The 15,744-nt window shown below is 27.9% G+C and overlaps 5 protein-coding genes across 6 annotated transcripts; 1 reads left to right on the top strand and 4 right to left on the bottom strand.

Moving 5' to 3' along the window:
* Positions 1-2,084: 2,084 nt before the first annotated feature.
* LOC131670367 (uncharacterized) lies at positions 2,085-4,186 on the bottom strand. The gene is made up of 6 exons (XM_058945906.1): positions 4,174-4,186; positions 3,931-4,013; positions 2,918-3,086; positions 2,661-2,855; positions 2,448-2,559; positions 2,085-2,366 (listed from the first exon to the last, which is right to left on the bottom strand). The coding sequence occupies exons 2-6, from the start codon at positions 4,007-4,009 to the stop codon at positions 2,169-2,171; spliced, it is 753 nt and encodes a 250-aa protein (XP_058801889.1). The 5' UTR covers positions 4,010-4,013; positions 4,174-4,186; the 3' UTR covers positions 2,085-2,168.
* A 2,051-nt stretch (positions 4,187-6,237) lies between these two features.
* On the bottom strand, positions 6,238-7,815 carry LOC131670368 (MKI67 FHA domain-interacting nucleolar phosphoprotein-like). Its single transcript, XM_058945907.1, has 4 exons — positions 7,642-7,815; positions 7,129-7,329; positions 6,858-6,966; positions 6,238-6,794 (listed from the first exon to the last, which is right to left on the bottom strand). Exons 1-4 carry the CDS (start codon positions 7,717-7,719, stop codon positions 6,550-6,552), a joined length of 633 nt encoding a protein of 210 aa, XP_058801890.1. The 5' UTR covers positions 7,720-7,815; the 3' UTR covers positions 6,238-6,549.
* A 345-nt stretch (positions 7,816-8,160) lies between these two features.
* Positions 8,161-11,092, bottom strand: LOC131670349 (serine/threonine-protein phosphatase 5). The gene is made up of 8 exons (XM_058945874.1): positions 10,842-11,092; positions 10,106-10,495; positions 9,748-10,034; positions 9,534-9,639; positions 9,307-9,449; positions 8,930-9,237; positions 8,719-8,800; positions 8,161-8,641 (listed from the first exon to the last, which is right to left on the bottom strand). Exons 1-8 carry the CDS (start codon positions 10,933-10,935, stop codon positions 8,582-8,584), a joined length of 1,470 nt encoding a protein of 489 aa, XP_058801857.1. The 5' UTR covers positions 10,936-11,092; the 3' UTR covers positions 8,161-8,581.
* A 142-nt stretch (positions 11,093-11,234) lies between these two features.
* On the top strand, positions 11,235-13,525 carry LOC131670351 (DNA repair protein XRCC4-like). Of its 2 annotated transcripts, none has more exons than XM_058945877.1 (3): positions 11,235-11,965; positions 12,054-12,987; positions 13,403-13,525. In XM_058945877.1, exons 1-2 carry the CDS (start codon positions 11,825-11,827, stop codon positions 12,900-12,902), a joined length of 990 nt encoding a protein of 329 aa, XP_058801860.1. In that variant the 5' UTR covers positions 11,235-11,824; the 3' UTR covers positions 12,903-12,987; positions 13,403-13,525. The 2 variants fall into 2 exon arrangements, with proteins under 2 accessions (XP_058801860.1, XP_058801859.1); XM_058945876.1 differs by lacking the exon at positions 13,403-13,525 and having other exon boundaries at positions 11,235-11,447; positions 11,565-11,965; positions 12,054-12,902.
* On the bottom strand, positions 13,118-14,882 carry LOC131670350 (uncharacterized). The gene is made up of 6 exons (XM_058945875.1): positions 14,575-14,882; positions 14,323-14,509; positions 14,130-14,258; positions 13,868-14,053; positions 13,333-13,787; positions 13,118-13,258 (listed from the first exon to the last, which is right to left on the bottom strand). The coding sequence occupies exons 1-6, from the start codon at positions 14,705-14,707 to the stop codon at positions 13,173-13,175; spliced, it is 1,176 nt and encodes a 391-aa protein (XP_058801858.1). The 5' UTR covers positions 14,708-14,882; the 3' UTR covers positions 13,118-13,172.
* Positions 14,883-15,744: the final 862 nt, after the last annotated feature.

Below are 15,744 nucleotides of genomic sequence, written 5' to 3'. Positions count from 1 at the left end.
TATTATACGACGAAGTAGCAAGTATTTGATATTGTATTAGCGATATTTTATCTCTATACGTTTGTACAGTCATTAGTAACATTATAGTAAAACAAATAATGTATTAAAAATTTCATGAATAATCCGCGTTCATCATTGTATTTGTAAGAGTCTATCTCATAAGATGCACATGGGGCAAGCTCAAATTGTAAATATAAATCGTAATAACTGTGCTTTCGTTAACCTGCCCGTGAAATAATTATGACTTATTATTTATTTCTTTATATTCTTATTAATACTTTTTCTTTGGTCACTATTTTTTACCCTTATTCATAACTGATTACTTTTAATAAAAGCACCATTGCTTTTTTAATTCAAAGCAAAATAATAATAAATATTAAAACGTTTGATTCAACTATCTACATAAGATTAAGTAATGATTAAACTTAATAATGATAGCTATTCGCCTATAATTATAATGCTGTACTATGAGAAATATATTTTAAATTTGAGTTTTCTCATATCATGATTTCTATTGTATTACAAAAATTGAAATGGCTTCAAAAAAAAGCAAAGCTTCTACTTAAAGCAGTACCACTTAATTGTTTGAAAATAATTATTACAACCCGAGATATCGTTCATTAAAAAGTAAAAAATTTATGTTTCAAGTATACACGTGATTACCGAAACAAATTTTCCAAAAATGAAATAGCAGACCACAGCTTCATTTTCTTGATCTAAATCTGAATTTATCATGCGATTTATTAAAATGCGCTTAACATATACGAACTTTTTTCCCCATATATTACGTGTATACTTGAAAACTAAATTTTCCATTTTTCAATGAACGATATCTCTGCCGTAATCAGTTTAAAAAATGAAGTAATGCTTTTTGAAGTTGAAGATTTGCTCTTTCTTATGCCACTTTTAGATTTGCAATAAAATAAGAATTCACGGTATGAGGAAGGCTCCAAAACTGTGAAAAACAATATTTCTTTACATTCTGATGTTAGAATATCTCAAAAACCTAAGATAATGAAATAATTCTGAGCTTGGATTTAAATTTAGCATGCTAGATTCTTTCAGTTACACTATGTTTGATAGATCCCTGTTTCCGGATTTTTTCGAAATTTTGTAGACCTGTGTAATTCATAGTTCTTAAGGATATTCATTTCATTTAGTATACACCTTTTATAACGTACATTATCATTTCAATGGATAATTTCAGATAATCATTGAATACGTAAAAAGGTAAATTAAAAGCGTCAGAATTGAACAACAAGCGAGAAATCGAAGACGTCACTTCGTCGCATATTTCTTATTAGTTGATAACCACAAAAGCTTATTTGTTCAAGTGGTCGTATAGCAAATAAAGTTGAATATTTAAGGATGAGTAACACAACCGACAATCAGTGTTCTACGAACTTGTTCCGACAGAACGACTAGTTGAATAATTTTGTGGGAAGTGCAAACGCAAAATAATTTATCACCATGTTTAAAGTAAGTAGAATGATAAAGTAATAGTTCAAAGTTATGAAAAAATATAGGATATATTATTTTTGTCATTTTTCGCAAACGTTTTTCGTAAATTAATTCTAGCGAATTAGATCACTTCTGACTACTTTTATAAACGTTGTTACATCTCTTAATTAAAATGAATGTTATAAAATACCTGATATTATAATAGTGGAAGTTACCATTTACATGAGCTTTATGTTTGTACTCACATTATTTGATTATGGTGTTGATTCTTTTTTCATCTACCTTTAATATTTTTTAATTTTCAACACTTTTATTTACAGTTCGTGCTTGCAGTAGTTGTTGTTCTCACCACAGTCGTGTTGAACGTCATCAGCGCAAACCCCGACCACAGAGATAAAATGTGGCCCGAGTATATCTAATTGATCATTTTCAAAACTGTGCTGACATATTTCGTCAGCAAGTATACCTTCAAACCATCATGCACACAAACAGCAGTATATATTATCAATAGGAAAGCCAACAAAAAAAATTATCTTTTGAAATCAAACACTGTTGTAAAATTAAACAAATAAAGTATGATAATCATGAGTTGAAAATAATAAAATTTTCTTCATATTTTTATGTTATAAAGAGAATGAACATAACAAAAATAGTGACTCAGAATGTTATTGTTATTCTTTATCTTACAAAAATTATCTTTATAAAAATTAAGGCTTTAGTATTCCCAAAATGTCGTCGAAATCAAAATTCTTGAGTATTTCGTTGCCCATCTCCAACATCATGTTGTCAACTCGAGTGACAATTTCTTCTTGTAAATCATTCAAGCCTTCTGGTGCAATATTACTAATAACTGCACTTAAGAACTCGGAAAATTCCTCGTTTTCGTACAGTCCTTGAGCATTCAACTATTGGAAAAGTTAATAATATCAATCAATTCAGTGCGGTTGAGGGATGAATTTCCATCAAAATCATTAATGCATTCTTACCTTAAGATTATGAAGTGAAATTTTGGTATTAACAAATTGTGTCAAATAAAGCTTTTTGTTTTGGATATTGATCAAGATGTTAGTTGAAAATTTCAAATTTTCCACCTCAAGGCTAAAATAATTATATTTATTTTCATTATTCTGCTTACTAACTTTGATTTTGAATCTTAAAAGTATCTACAAAATAATTTAGAAATTATTTAATGTTCTCACGTTGCATTGCCCTTTCCGAAAATAGGAATAAAGTCCATAATTTTTGCGGCTATGATATCATATAAAGTATCTCCTTTAATACGTGACCATGTCAAAGCAATTGACAAGTTCATTTTAGCAAATTTGAATTCGGCATAATCAACGATGTAATCCGATAAGCCTTCGACATAAAGATTGTTCACTTCACCTTTAGCTCTATACAAAAATCAAATTAACTAGTTTCCTTAGTATAAACGTGGAATATTTTTCATCCTTACTTGAGTAACTCATCATTTATACTAATTTCTTTATGATTCCAGGACAAAGGATCCAGCTTAGGAATACCTTTAGTCTCGTTTCCATTTCTCATGATTTCCTTAAATTTTTCAAGCAAATCCTTTATTTTATCTCCGGCTGCTCTAGAGACAAAGGTGGTGACTAGATCGTCTAATGATACAGTTATAAACATTATAAAATATTTTCTATCCAAATTTCTTTACAACTAATTAAAATATAGTCGTTCTCATAATTGAGCGCTTAGTACATATGTTAACAAATATTTTTGCCACTTTTGATTGATTAATAGATTTAATGGATAATGAAGAAAAAGTTGTTATATGTGATGAAAAAGTAATAATAATACATAACGATAGAAGAAATTTCGTTATTTATCATTTATACTATAATGGTCAGTTTTTACATCAAAGTTATATAACTAAATCTTTCACGTAGATTACTTTTGAGTTACGATATTCACCGAAATAACAATAAATACCTACTTTTGCTTGAGTATTTCTAAAAATGAGAATACACGTTATAATTGATAAGATAAACAAGCTTATCATCAATTGTGAAATCAAATTCTTCGAATAATAAGAATGCTATAAAGCAATTTCCAAATTTTTCTGTATTATCATTTGCATGAAATAGTCTATGATGTTTTTGCTCGCGCGCACACACACACACACACACACACATATCAATATAAAATATTGTGTTAAAGAGTGCTTCGATTTAATATAACAAAGCTATTGTAAAATAATTGCTGTTTGAAATTAGTTTATATGTATTAGTAGTACCAACCCTACGTATTCTTATGACTAATGTAGGACATTGATTGGAATTTAATTTTTTTCTAAACGAAGCAAAATAAATGCAAATAGCCATAATAGTTTTTAGAGGCGAGTTTGTAAGCAAATCAACCAAAATAGTACGAAGGCTTTGAATAGATCAGAAACCGAGTACAAGCAAATACAGCACTTTTGTTAACCAATTTAAAAAAATTACGTACCTTTGAAATTATTTACATTGGAAGCATGGGAGTCATGAGTGACGGCGGCTAATAACATAAATACTGCTACAATCTTCATAGTTCTATAATAAGAAGAACCTGTTTAAAAATTGTTTGTACAATGAGAATTCATTATTTCAATCGTATTTGCAGTACTTATTGTTACAGAAAATTGTTTTTCAATAATTGATAAGATGTTTAATCGAACAAAACACTATGCTAATAACAACATCCAAAACATACCCACGCTTGAAGAAACGCAAACGAACTAAAGAATATAATCACAGCGTTCAACAACTGCCGTCGTGAAATAAATATTTGGTTTTATCTTAATTTCTTAAATACAATGCTGATAGCCAACAGTAACTCACCTCTATAATCGCAGCCTTATCGAATATTCTTAGTATTATCGAATTCGATACAGAATTGATTAAGAAATAATCAACTGATGATCTTTTTCTTAAATAATTGCATTTGCGTTGATAAAAATGAATACATAAATATATAAAGGAAAGCCTACTGATACCAGTTATACCAAAACATTTAATTTATTTATATATGAGGTACATGAAATATATATTGGGGTAGTGTGATTTTCAATTACATATGTATTAATTAATTTAGCCCCCAGTGAAAGGCAACCCTAAAGCAATTAATTTGTTTATTTATCGATTTTAAAGCTTTATTTCTGGATATAATCGAATGATAATTGATGATCATTAAGCCCAGGTTCATTTTGTGGAGATATCGGTTCTACACGATTTGATTAAAAGTAATATTTTCTTATTTTCTTAACAGAATGTGTTTTTAATTGAACAGAAAACACGTAATAGTAGTTACTAGAAAAGAAGATGTTATTAAACATGTAAACTTTCTACAGAAAATCTGATTGGAAAATAATTGACTGAAAGTATTCTACATAAAATATTTCTGTAGGAATAAATAAATATTTGAAAGAATTATATATGTAAGATTTTGCCCATTACTGAAACATAGTCAAATATGGGTTGTGCCAATTAATTATTTTCACGTTTTAAGAAAAAAATATTTAATTTTTCGTACTCAATAGATAAGCATTATGTTAAATAAACAAATATTAAAAATTTTTGTAGAATCAAATCTTGTAGATAGCTGTAAGAAACGAACTGGCCATTATTAATTGTAATTAAATGAATGCACAAAAAATAAAAATTATTGTAATAGTCGTGAAAACAAATTTTATTTTTTTTTATTGTAATTCATAACATTTATAACAAAATTATATGATTTTATGGCAAAATAATATTTATAATATCTTGTAAAGTCATATCGCGTAAATAAAAGTTAATTAAATTCTTCAATCGAATGTCTATTTCATTTGCAATTAACCATTGATAAGTCTCAAGTGCATAAGGTAATGATGAACTCACTATAGCATTTATTGTTTCGGACGCTTCCTCATAGTTATAAATACCAGACGCAACAATCTATTACAAAATGGAAAAATTAAGTTTTAAAATGCATCAATTGATATCTTATATTTTTTTCTAATAATGAAACGTCTTAATAAATACTCACTTTGGTCGCTTCCATAGACAGTCCAGTAGATAGCTTCTTTACGAATACCTTGTTAGACTTCATATCTAATTGTGCTGTTGCGCCAAACATAAAGTTCGTAACGTGCGTCCTAAATTTTATAACGCATGAAAGATTTACCAATATTTATATAAAATGACCCATAGTCATTTAATTTTCATTCAAAAATATGAGTTACGCACCAAACGTATCCCTCTCCAAATAATCCAAAAGCTTCCCAATCATTAAATTAAGCATCAAAATTATACAAAGATTTATATTGTATCGATGGCCAGGTAATATTCAGCGTAATTTTCAACTCTGCTAATTTAAATGTAGCATTGTTTATATTATAATCCGATAGACCTTCTACTTTGAGGTCACGTAAATCTCCTATAATACTTTAAAAATAAAAAAAATATTTGCTTTCTTTGGTTCAGAGTTGATATATATTAGAAATATTTATCGAATTAATGCAACTAATACTTTAGGTTATCTTCCGACAAATTAATTTTTTGATATTTAGTTGTGAATGGATCCAGAATAGGGATGCCTAAAGTGTCATCACCAGTTCGCAACATTGGCTTCAAGTTTTCGAGAAATAATTTCAACTTATTATCTAATGCACCTTTTTCTAATTCACAAACATAATATTTCAAAGCGGAGTTCCATAACATATTATATATCACAATGAAGTAAAATTTAGAGTATTGCAGACTTACGAGTTTCTCGGTTAATTAATCCTAAAGAGACATTTATCGTTAATGCTATTATAAAAATATTTGTCAAATTTTTCATTTTTAAATATATTTATTTATTTTTTATAAACTGATACTTTTTTAAAAGAAAAATATAAACAGAAATTATGTCTTGAGCTTACATGAAATGTCACTTGAGTGAATCCTAAGTAAAATCGGTAAATACTTATCGGTAAATGTTTATCTTATCATTTTTACTGACAATTTATTTGAGAAACAACCGGTGAAATTAATTGATAACAGTTGTTTGATTTAAAAAATTAGCAATAACTTAAGGTATAAGTTTAAATAAAAATCTATATTTAAACTATAATTTTGGAGCATCTACAGGTTTAAATTTCAAATCGACTCCAACATTTTTTAATTTTTTTTCTAATGCAGACAATTGTCTAAGTGACCTTCTCACATTTTTTTTGTATACTTTTTCAGTTATAAGACTCTCATTCTTTTTCAATTCTTTTACTCTATTAACAGCCTTTGGATATATTTTAGAAGTCCAAGGCTTCCCTATGAAAAAGCCTTTGTGCTGCTTTTCTGGTGGAATGAAAGTTGCTGAAAAAATAAGATTGTAATAATTATAATTAAGTCTTACAGATATATACTTAGTAACCATACCTTTCAAAAGTCTGCCACACATCAAGTAATTATTCATTGTTTCTGCAGCTATTTTTGCTACTTCAATATTTTCAAACTCAATGTAACCATATCCACGGCTTTTGCCAGTCTGAAAGAAATAATACAAATTAATAAGTAATATGACTATTTTTCTTAATTTTAAGCATATTAAATAAATAGAAATAAATTTGAATATACTTTAGTTGAACATTTATGTTCAATTTGTAAGATCTAAAACTGTATAGCAAAAATAATAAAATAATTTATTTACCTTTTTGGAGCGAGCGACTCTTACTTTAGTCACTTTTCCAAACTGTTCAAAATATTCTTTCATTTCATTTTCAAAAAATCCATATGGTATGTGACCAATGTAGATAACACCTCTTGTTGATTTAAATGGTTTTTCTTTATTTTTATCTTTATCGTCAGATTTTTTTAAAAGACTCTTTTTAACTGCTTCTTTGTCTCTTTTCTAAAATAATATTATATATCAATAAATCTTTTTTAAGTGAATAATTTTTAGTTAATAAACTTCACAATGAAAAAATTTCTAATAAAAATTAAATAAATTTAATGAATTAAATATATTTTATATGTTCTTGTACAATTACATAAGATTGCGATATCTGAACAAAAAAACAGTTGAGATAGTTCTAACTTTTGATACTTTCTCATTTTGTAAAGATATTATTTTTATTACGTGATGCAGGTCGCTCTCACGATCCACATTTACAAATTATTTTAAACATTCGTTTCTACAGAGGTTATGTTTACAAAATTATACCTTGATAACTTGCTTAACGTTGCTTACTGCTTTGTTGAGAACAGAGGATTTCTGAGTTTTCACTTTCTTGACTTTCATTTTTTAACTGTATTTAAATAATACTAATAATTAAATAAGGTTATGGTTAAAATATAATTTATACCAACAATTTGCAACGTTCTGTTAGATGTTACACGTGTGTTAAACTATCAACAGTACATAATGCGCGACGCGCATTCGCATATGAAAGTTGCCTCACTAGTGCCATCTATTAATAGCGGATACATTTAAATCGTATCAAACAACATTAATCATGTTGCTTCCAATACAACATTAAATACATTTATTGCAGCTTATAATAAATAGCAAATGAATGCAAGGGAAAAGTCTAATTGATTATCTAAATTATAAATCAAAAAGTTTTTGGCAGTATCTACAAATTTATTCAGACATGGTATTTACATTTGATACAAATTTTATTTTATTTTATTTAATAACATACAAAAGTGTAACAATTCTTTGAAGTCATCATTTATTAGGTGCATGATTATTAAATGTTTTCGTTTATTTGTTTAATAAATTGTTCGAAAATTTTTGTTCATTTAAAAAAACTGCGTTTATCAATTATATGTCGTATATAAAAAAACCAAATTGTATTTACTAAATTAATCTCTTCAAAGAAAATTAAATCTCTTTCAATAATTATTAAATGCTTTGTACATTCAAGCTCGCAATTTTTTTTTCAACAAACAAGTTATTTTGTACGTATTAATGTTATGCATCGCTTTATGTAATACGTCTGTATTGTACCTAAATTGAGTACAATTTTTTTTAATTCTACAGAGAATAATAAGCGCACCTTATCTTCCCTGCTTCGGTATCAAATATATTATCCACGATTTGATTAAACTACTCGTGATTAATTATTGGTAATTTTCCACGTGTTACTCTAGATCTCTTATTAGGACATGAACTTCAGTAGAGAGTTAGCATATGCCATTGGCCTCACATCTGGATGGGGCTGAGGATAAAATTATGATTGTAATAATTTTATATGTGTTGAAAAACATAAAAAGCAATACTAATATAAAATCTTACCACTGCTTCATATGAAGTGAATTTAGGTTTCATGTCGTTCCCATTAAGTGTGATAAAAGCACCTTGATTACCCATAGTATCACTGAAAATTAAGAAAAGCTTATTTAATATATAGAAGCCAATATAATCTGAATTATTTCTACTTTTTTCTAAACTTTATACCCTTCAAAAATGAATTCTTGCGTGGTTTACTTGAATTGATTTGACTTACCAATAATTTGGAGCAGAGAAGACTGTTATACACTTTCCGTCATGTGCAACTTCATATCCTTCTTGTTTTACTTCGTGACTTCTAACAATATAATCTAGTTTATTGAGTTGCAAGAATTGGTGAGTCACATCAGGTCCAAACTGTACTCCAACACCTCGCTTACTTGCAGCACGGCCCATTTGAGGTTGTGGGTCGGACCACAATAATTCACACATAGGTCCTTCGTCTGGTGGTTGCCTATTTCTATCTATTTTTCTAATCTCATCTAATGTAACATCGTCTCTTGAGAATAAACCACCATGCATCACCTAAACAAATAGTTCATATTAAAAAATAAAACGATAATTGACTTGATTCACAACGAAATGAGTACATACAAGAACCCTTCTATTAATGCAGTGAGCTAACGGCAGCCAATTATATACTTCGGTAAACAAATCAGCCATTTGAGCAGTGTATTTTGCTTTGACTTCTCCCTCAAATCCATACATATGGTTCATTGTAGCAGACTCATGGTTACCTGTAAAATAATATTATTTTCATAAGATACTGTTACATACTACATCATTTTATACATAATATATAATTCTAAAAAAAAACTTACCTCTGGACATAAAGAAGTGATTAGGATATAATAACTTAAATCCGAACAATGTGAATATACACTCAACGGAAAATGATCCTCTATCAACAAAATCTCCATTAAATAACTATATAATGATTAAGGAAAGTATCAAATAATTTTTATAACATAAAAACTTTACACCTTAGTGACTACATGTATCATTAATAATAACATTGCAGAAATAAAAGGATACATAAGGATTAGATTCTGATGGTATTCCATTGAGTTCAAAAATATTAAGTAAATCGTAATATTGACCATGCACATCACCACAAATTGTGAATTTATTATTTTCTGGGACTGTGATGTCAACTAAACTTGGTTGTGCCATGAAAAGTGCTTTGACATCAAGAAGAATTTTGTATGCATACTTCCTATGAAGTTTATTTTGTTTTTTGTACCAATCCAATAGATCATGCATGAATTTAAGTGTGATCTTATCATCTTCCAATTTTGGTCCAATGTATTCATCTTCAATAGCTAGAACATTAATTACCAAATGTACAACTGCAATTGAAAAAACACTTTTTTATTAATATTACTTTACTTACTCATAGCTTCTAAATTAATAGAATCGGCTATGCTTTTTTTGTTTTCCTCAACAGCAATAGCTTTTTCAAAAGCTTGTTTTTTCACAATTTTATTACATTCTGTGAATTTTGCCTTGGGATCTTTGTCATTTGGTCTAGCTTTCATTACTGTCTCATAATCTTTCAAAGCAAGTTTGAATTTGCCAAGAGACATGTTTGCTGCTGCTCTTCGATAGTATCCTTTTATATAATTTCGATCCAGCTCTATTGCTTTTGATGCATCTGTCAATGCATAACCAAAACATTCTGTCTTCAAGTATGCGAAACTTCTATTCCCATGATAACATGCTACTGTTGGGTTCAACTCGATAGCTTTGGTATATAATGAAATAGCCTCATCATAATTTTGGTCTAAAAGAAACATTGTTATCAATCATTATTGAATAGATAGCTTAACAACATCAGATAATGACAAGCAGCCACTACATTAAAATCATATTAATTCATATAAAATCAATTGTATTTAGTCAAAATATGGATTATTGAAATATTGGTCATTATTATTTAACTTTAAAATGGTTGTTAATATTAGTTTCTAAACTTTTTAGTTAAATTCAAGGAAATGTTTGGTTAAGTGTGTAACGCACGTGATTCATCAATTTACATTAGAGCGATTTGGATACAGAGAATTTGAAAATTCTATCAATTTCTAAGTAGGTTGATGCATATTTAATTCAAATAAATCATTATAACGTACTGTTAAAGAATTCATTTGCTTTATTCTTGTATGCCTCCGCCTGAGCAATGTCTTCGGATGTTGGAACTCTTGGTTGCTCAGCATTCTCACTCATATTCGTATTATTTAATTAAATAAAGTAGAAAATATTACATAAACAAAATACCGATTCGGCAAGAATTGCATAGGCAATAAAGGAAAATAATTTCCTGTGCCTAACAAATCCTATTCCTTTTTACAAACGTGCAATACGGGCACTCCAGTCAAGCGCTCTTCTCTCAAGAGATATACATCCATACATACATACATACATACATACACACACACAAATATATCTGTCCCTTTTCTCTTCGTCGTCCGTTGCGGAAATTCAAGTATCACTATAGCCACCCATACAGCTGATTAAGGCTATTACACAATATATCACCGAAAGAAATAAACTTAGTCCCTTAGAAAAGGTTTACTTCTACACGGATTTTGTGAATTTTCCTGCTTTAGGCTAGTCTTCAATTCATTTAAAAAAATGCTGTTATCCGGCTCAGCTGCTTCATTCACAACTGTCCTCTTCTGTTTACTTTTCTTTACTGTTCTTATTGGATTTGATAGTTATTGATGTATACCTGCACTGTATGTTTAGTACTATTGGAAACTGTTAAACAAGATGCTCAATCATGTGCACAATAAATAAAACTAATATAATGCTCCAGAATAGTTTTATTCATGAATATATCGATATGTTTACAGCTCTGGCACAATGTGTAACCAACTTTAAAATTTCAAACTGCTCCAAAACACGTATCTAGATACAAGTTGATACAAGTCAATAAGATCAGCTTATTATTTATCTACCAATTCAAGAAATAAATTTGCATAGGCATTAATTACACTAGTGAATAATTCTGAGAATAAGATTTGTACTTTATAAATTGAAACTATGTTTATAAAATCTTAATAAATTTTATAGAAGACTCAATCTGCAATACTAAAATAATTTTCTTGATAATATGAAAGACATAAGGGTTTGCAAAGTTCTTAATAAATTAGATGAATCTAATTCAGAAAATCTTATAGTATGTTCCATATGGGAAGATGCAAAACTCAAAGTTTATATTGTTAAAGATGATAGAACATTGCTGTTTGGAGAGGTAAGAGATCATTTTTTAAATATATCTGATATGCTGCAAAATGATCTTACAGATGTTTTCATATATTTTATAAAATTAATTGTTTTAGGAAGGGGAAGAACAATTAGAAAAGTATGCAAAAACATTTGATAAATCACTAAATATGTATTTACAGGAATCAAAAGACATTTTGTGTGGTATAAAAAGTGAAATTGATTTTTATCTAACCGAGAGCAAATTTTATTGGAAAAGAGAAAAGTGGGCTCTTGGACAAATTTATATAAAACCTATTCAAGATATAGCATCTGCAATTAGTTTGTTATTGATATTAATTGATGAATTTTCTCAAAACAAAAAAGATTTAGACGACGTTCATAATAAGTATCAAAGTGTCAAACTTATACAGTCCGAAATTATACAAAAGTTGAATGAGTGTCAAACTATTAAAAATCAATTAGAGGATGATCTCTATAAGAAATTTATATTGATATTAAATTCAAAAAAAACAATGATAAAAGATTTAAAAGATAGATTACAAAAATTCAAAAACTCCAATAATATTTTTGATGAACTTACTAATGAAAGTGACAGTGATTTGGAAGAAAAATGTAATGTTTCTAGTCATCCAATCAAAAAAAGAGACTGTCAAGAAACTATTTGTCAGAAATCAAGTTCCAAGAGAAAAAAAGGAAATAGAAGTACTAAAATTAAAATAATTGAAAATAAAAACTTTAAAAGTAATGCCTTTTTTAATGTTTCTACTTCTGACAATCTTGAAGCAGAAGTAGTACCATCAACTAGCAATAACATTAAAACTGTAGATGAAGATGAAGAAACGGGAGATTTACTTTCTGAAGAAAGTGAATGTGATCTTGTATTGAAATTTGATGAAGACAAGTTGGAAGATAAAATTATAAAAAGTGCAATTTCTGAAGAGGATTCAGAAGAGATGTTTTAAAAGTAGTGTGTTTATGTTCACGTCATTCTAAATGGAGATTTATTTATCTTTAATTATCGTGATGTGTAAGATATTGGTAAGATGTGTAAGTATTGTAAACATTTGTACTATAAAAGTACAATTAATATATTATTGAATAATTTATAGATAATAGAACTGATTAAAATATATATACATATTGTAAAGATAAAAGTTGATTACAAATTTTGATTAATTACAATTTGATTTATTTACAAAATACATAAGTTAAAAATACTTATATTTTTTATTTCATTTACTTTTAATGATTTCTGATGCATTTTCATGACATTCAGAAGTATTTTTATTTCGTTTCAAAGCCAGTCTCTTTGAATATCCTGAAAAATATATCATTTCATTATATTACAAATTGTTGTATTATCAATATTACAATCATAATATAGAATCATACTTATAGCAGATGTTTTGGAAATACCAGTGATATATTGTATTGAATCTAAACGATTCTCAATACGTTGCAGGACCTTGTAATTTTCTACAAGTTCATCTTTGTGAGAACAGTAATGATATAAAAGACTACATATACATATGATAAGTGTTGTTTTTCTGACAAGCCAGATAGATGCTACTAAATTAATTTTATCATTATTTAAATGTTCTGGAATATTATCATAATACTGAACAAGCATTCTCTCTATTATCACATTTAAACTCTGAGTTGCAAACAGAATAACTCTTGCATTAGCAGTTTTTTTAGATGCACTAAATAATGCTGATAATATACAACTGACTGTATAATAAATTATTGATTGAAACCAAGAAACTTCACTAATAATCCAGTTTTGAAAAGTTCGTAAGTATCCGAAAATTTGAAATAACAACTCCTTTTGATCTTGTACAGACTCCCTAAAAATATTGATAGTTCAAGTGTCAATATTTTATATGCTCAATTTAATTATTATAAAAACTTAATCTACAGATCTTACTTAAAACTGAAAACCATGTTTGCAACCGACTTTGAAGATGTTTCAATAATATTTTCCAATTCTTTCCCATTCTCCAGAAGCTGATTTTGAATTTTAATACCTTCTTTCTGACTTTCTAACATTATGTTTTGCATTTGTGAAGATTTTATCAATTGTTCTTTCATCATTGATGATGCATGATATAAGCTGTGTGATTAAATATTGAAGCAAATTTTTATTTCAAACTTTAACTTGAAATTAAATATTTGCACTTAAGACTTACTGTTTTATAGTTTCTTGTGTTTCAGCTTGCCAAAGTTCATGATACAGAAAGAAACACATATGTGATGCATAAATATAAAATTCATTATATACACTAAATGCCCTATCAGACATTTCATGTATGCACATTCTGTAAAAAATAAATAATATTCAATAACAATATTGAAACTTAAATTATAAAACCAGATACAAACCGTCTATCATTGTTATCATGTTTTGTATAGCAATTATAAGTTACATGCCCAGAGTCTTCTAAAAAACAATTAGCCAAATGAAGAGCTAATATAGAATGTTCATTATCATCCAGTTTATCACAACTGCTTTTGATAGCTTTAACAGCATGATGCCAGCATGCTCCATGATAGGGTATTGTTGCTTTAGCTTGATGAAATATTAGAAATCTATAGTGTAAAATTTTGAAAGTTGAAGTTTGTTGAAAATATTACCTTTTAAACGCATAAACTCTTTTTCTCCTAAATTTTTTAAAGTAACTTCTCCACTCCAAGCAAATATTACTACAAAATAGTTTGTAGAAAAATATATCCATATTTTCATCAAAGCAATTTTCTTAGAAATCATGTTTATAAATTTATGTTATATTAGAAAATAAATTAAAAATAAGTAACATCATTTAATGTTTAAAATGAAGAGTTCATGTATATAAACACGCAGAACGTAGATGTAATTTGACCTGAACGTTAAATCTGAATCTGTATCCTTTGAAATTTGTCGTTGCTTGCATGCATATTTTAAGATCGACATTTAAAGTTGACCAGTACTGAAGTTGATACACAGTGTAACCAACTTGAAACCTTTTCCCGCGAATATGCGGTAGCGGTATGTAGCATGCGCTATGAACTATTTAATTCACTTAAAGCGTTTCCGCTCGAAATGCTCTCCGGGTCCCTAGAAATTATTTCATTATGCATCGTGACCGCAGTTTATTTTTGTTAACAATTTCACGTCTATTTTTATAAACATTGTCTGTTTTATCACTGACAAGAGTGAAGAACTTGCTACTATACAAAAAGTACTTGTTATCTGTATAATTTAATATTAACGATAATCATTGCAGCAAACAAACGTTATGCTTACTCTACTTGTAATAATAAAAAAATGTTATAATATAAAATTTTAAGAAAATCTATAGTTTTTAATTGTTAAGCCGAGGTATTATGTGAAATCAATATTTACGACACTGTTTACTCCATGAAAAAAAAAAAAAAATATATATATATATATATATATATATATATATATATATATCAGTTATATAGTCAACGTTTTTTTCTGAGATCATAATTGTTAATATTAAATTTTACAGATATAACAAATACTCTTTATTTACACACTCTTGTCAGTAATAATAGAACATTCTAATAGAAGTGGAATTGCAAACAGCGATGAACTATGGCCATAAATGCATAGTGAAATAATTTCTAGGGGCCCGAAGAGCAATTTTTCGAACAGAAACGCTATATAGCACTGTTGCACTATGCAGTAGCCGCTTTTTTAAATTATGATTTTACTGTTCATTCGTAAAAATACTAAATTATGTAAAAGTAAAGGTAGTTAAAACTTATGCGATCGAACAAATAATTTTGCTGAATGAATCA

This window comes from Phymastichus coffea, unplaced genomic scaffold (assembly GCF_024137745.1).
Source record: "Phymastichus coffea isolate CEN01 unplaced genomic scaffold, Cenicafe_Pcof_1.1 PCOF00109, whole genome shotgun sequence".
Classification (NCBI taxonomy): domain Eukaryota; kingdom Metazoa; phylum Arthropoda; class Insecta; order Hymenoptera; family Eulophidae; genus Phymastichus; species Phymastichus coffea.
Note: the sequence above shows the minus strand (reverse complement) of the source record. Positions and strands in the feature narration are given on the sequence as shown.

What these genes read in the sequence shown, in the direction of transcription:
- LOC131670367 (XM_058945906.1), bottom strand. Translation starts at nt 4,009, where the DNA reads ATGAAGATTGTAGCAGTATTTATGTTATTAGCCGCCGTCACTCATGAC. An exon ending in TTCGGAAAGGGCAATGCAAC is followed by an intron (nt 2,560 to 2,660) that starts GTGAGAACATTA and finishes TAATTATTTTAG; the next exon opens with CCTTGAGGTGGAAAATTTGA. An exon ending in TTTCACTTCATAATCTTAAG is followed by an intron (nt 2,367 to 2,447) that starts GTAAGAATGCAT and finishes CTTTTCCAATAG; the next exon opens with TTGAATGCTCAAGGACTGTA.
- LOC131670351 (XM_058945877.1), top strand. Translation starts at nt 11,825, where the DNA reads ATGAAAGACATAAGGGTTTGCAAAGTTCTTAATAAATTAGATGAATCT. An exon ending in GAACATTGCTGTTTGGAGAG is followed by an intron (nt 11,966 to 12,053) that starts GTAAGAGATCAT and finishes TAATTGTTTTAG; the next exon opens with GAAGGGGAAGAACAATTAGA.
- LOC131670349 (XM_058945874.1), bottom strand. Translation starts at nt 10,935, where the DNA reads ATGAGTGAGAATGCTGAGCAACCAAGAGTTCCAACATCCGAAGACATT. An exon ending in CATCAGAATCTAATCCTTAT is followed by an intron (nt 9,640 to 9,747) that starts GTATCCTTTTAT and finishes ATCATTATATAG; the next exon opens with TTATTTAATGGAGATTTTGT. An exon ending in GCATTAATAGAAGGGTTCTT is followed by an intron (nt 9,238 to 9,306) that starts GTATGTACTCAT and finishes CTATTTGTTTAG; the next exon opens with GTGATGCATGGTGGTTTATT.
- LOC131670368 (XM_058945907.1), bottom strand. Translation starts at nt 7,719, where the DNA reads ATGAAAGTCAAGAAAGTGAAAACTCAGAAATCCTCTGTTCTCAACAAA. An exon ending in ACGTTAAGCAAGTTATCAAG is followed by an intron (nt 7,330 to 7,641) that starts GTATAATTTTGT and finishes ATATTATTTTAG; the next exon opens with AAAAGAGACAAAGAAGCAGT. An exon ending in GAGTCGCTCGCTCCAAAAAG is followed by an intron (nt 6,967 to 7,128) that starts GTAAATAAATTA and finishes TATTTCTTTCAG; the next exon opens with ACTGGCAAAAGCCGTGGATA.
- LOC131670350 (XM_058945875.1), bottom strand. Translation starts at nt 14,707, where the DNA reads ATGATTTCTAAGAAAATTGCTTTGATGAAAATATGGATATATTTTTCT. An exon ending in AGAGTTTATGCGTTTAAAAG is followed by an intron (nt 14,510 to 14,574) that starts GTAATATTTTCA and finishes TATTTCATCAAG; the next exon opens with CTAAAGCAACAATACCCTAT. An exon ending in TTCCAAAACATCTGCTATAA is followed by an intron (nt 13,259 to 13,332) that starts GTATGATTCTAT and finishes TATATTTTTCAG; the next exon opens with GATATTCAAAGAGACTGGCT.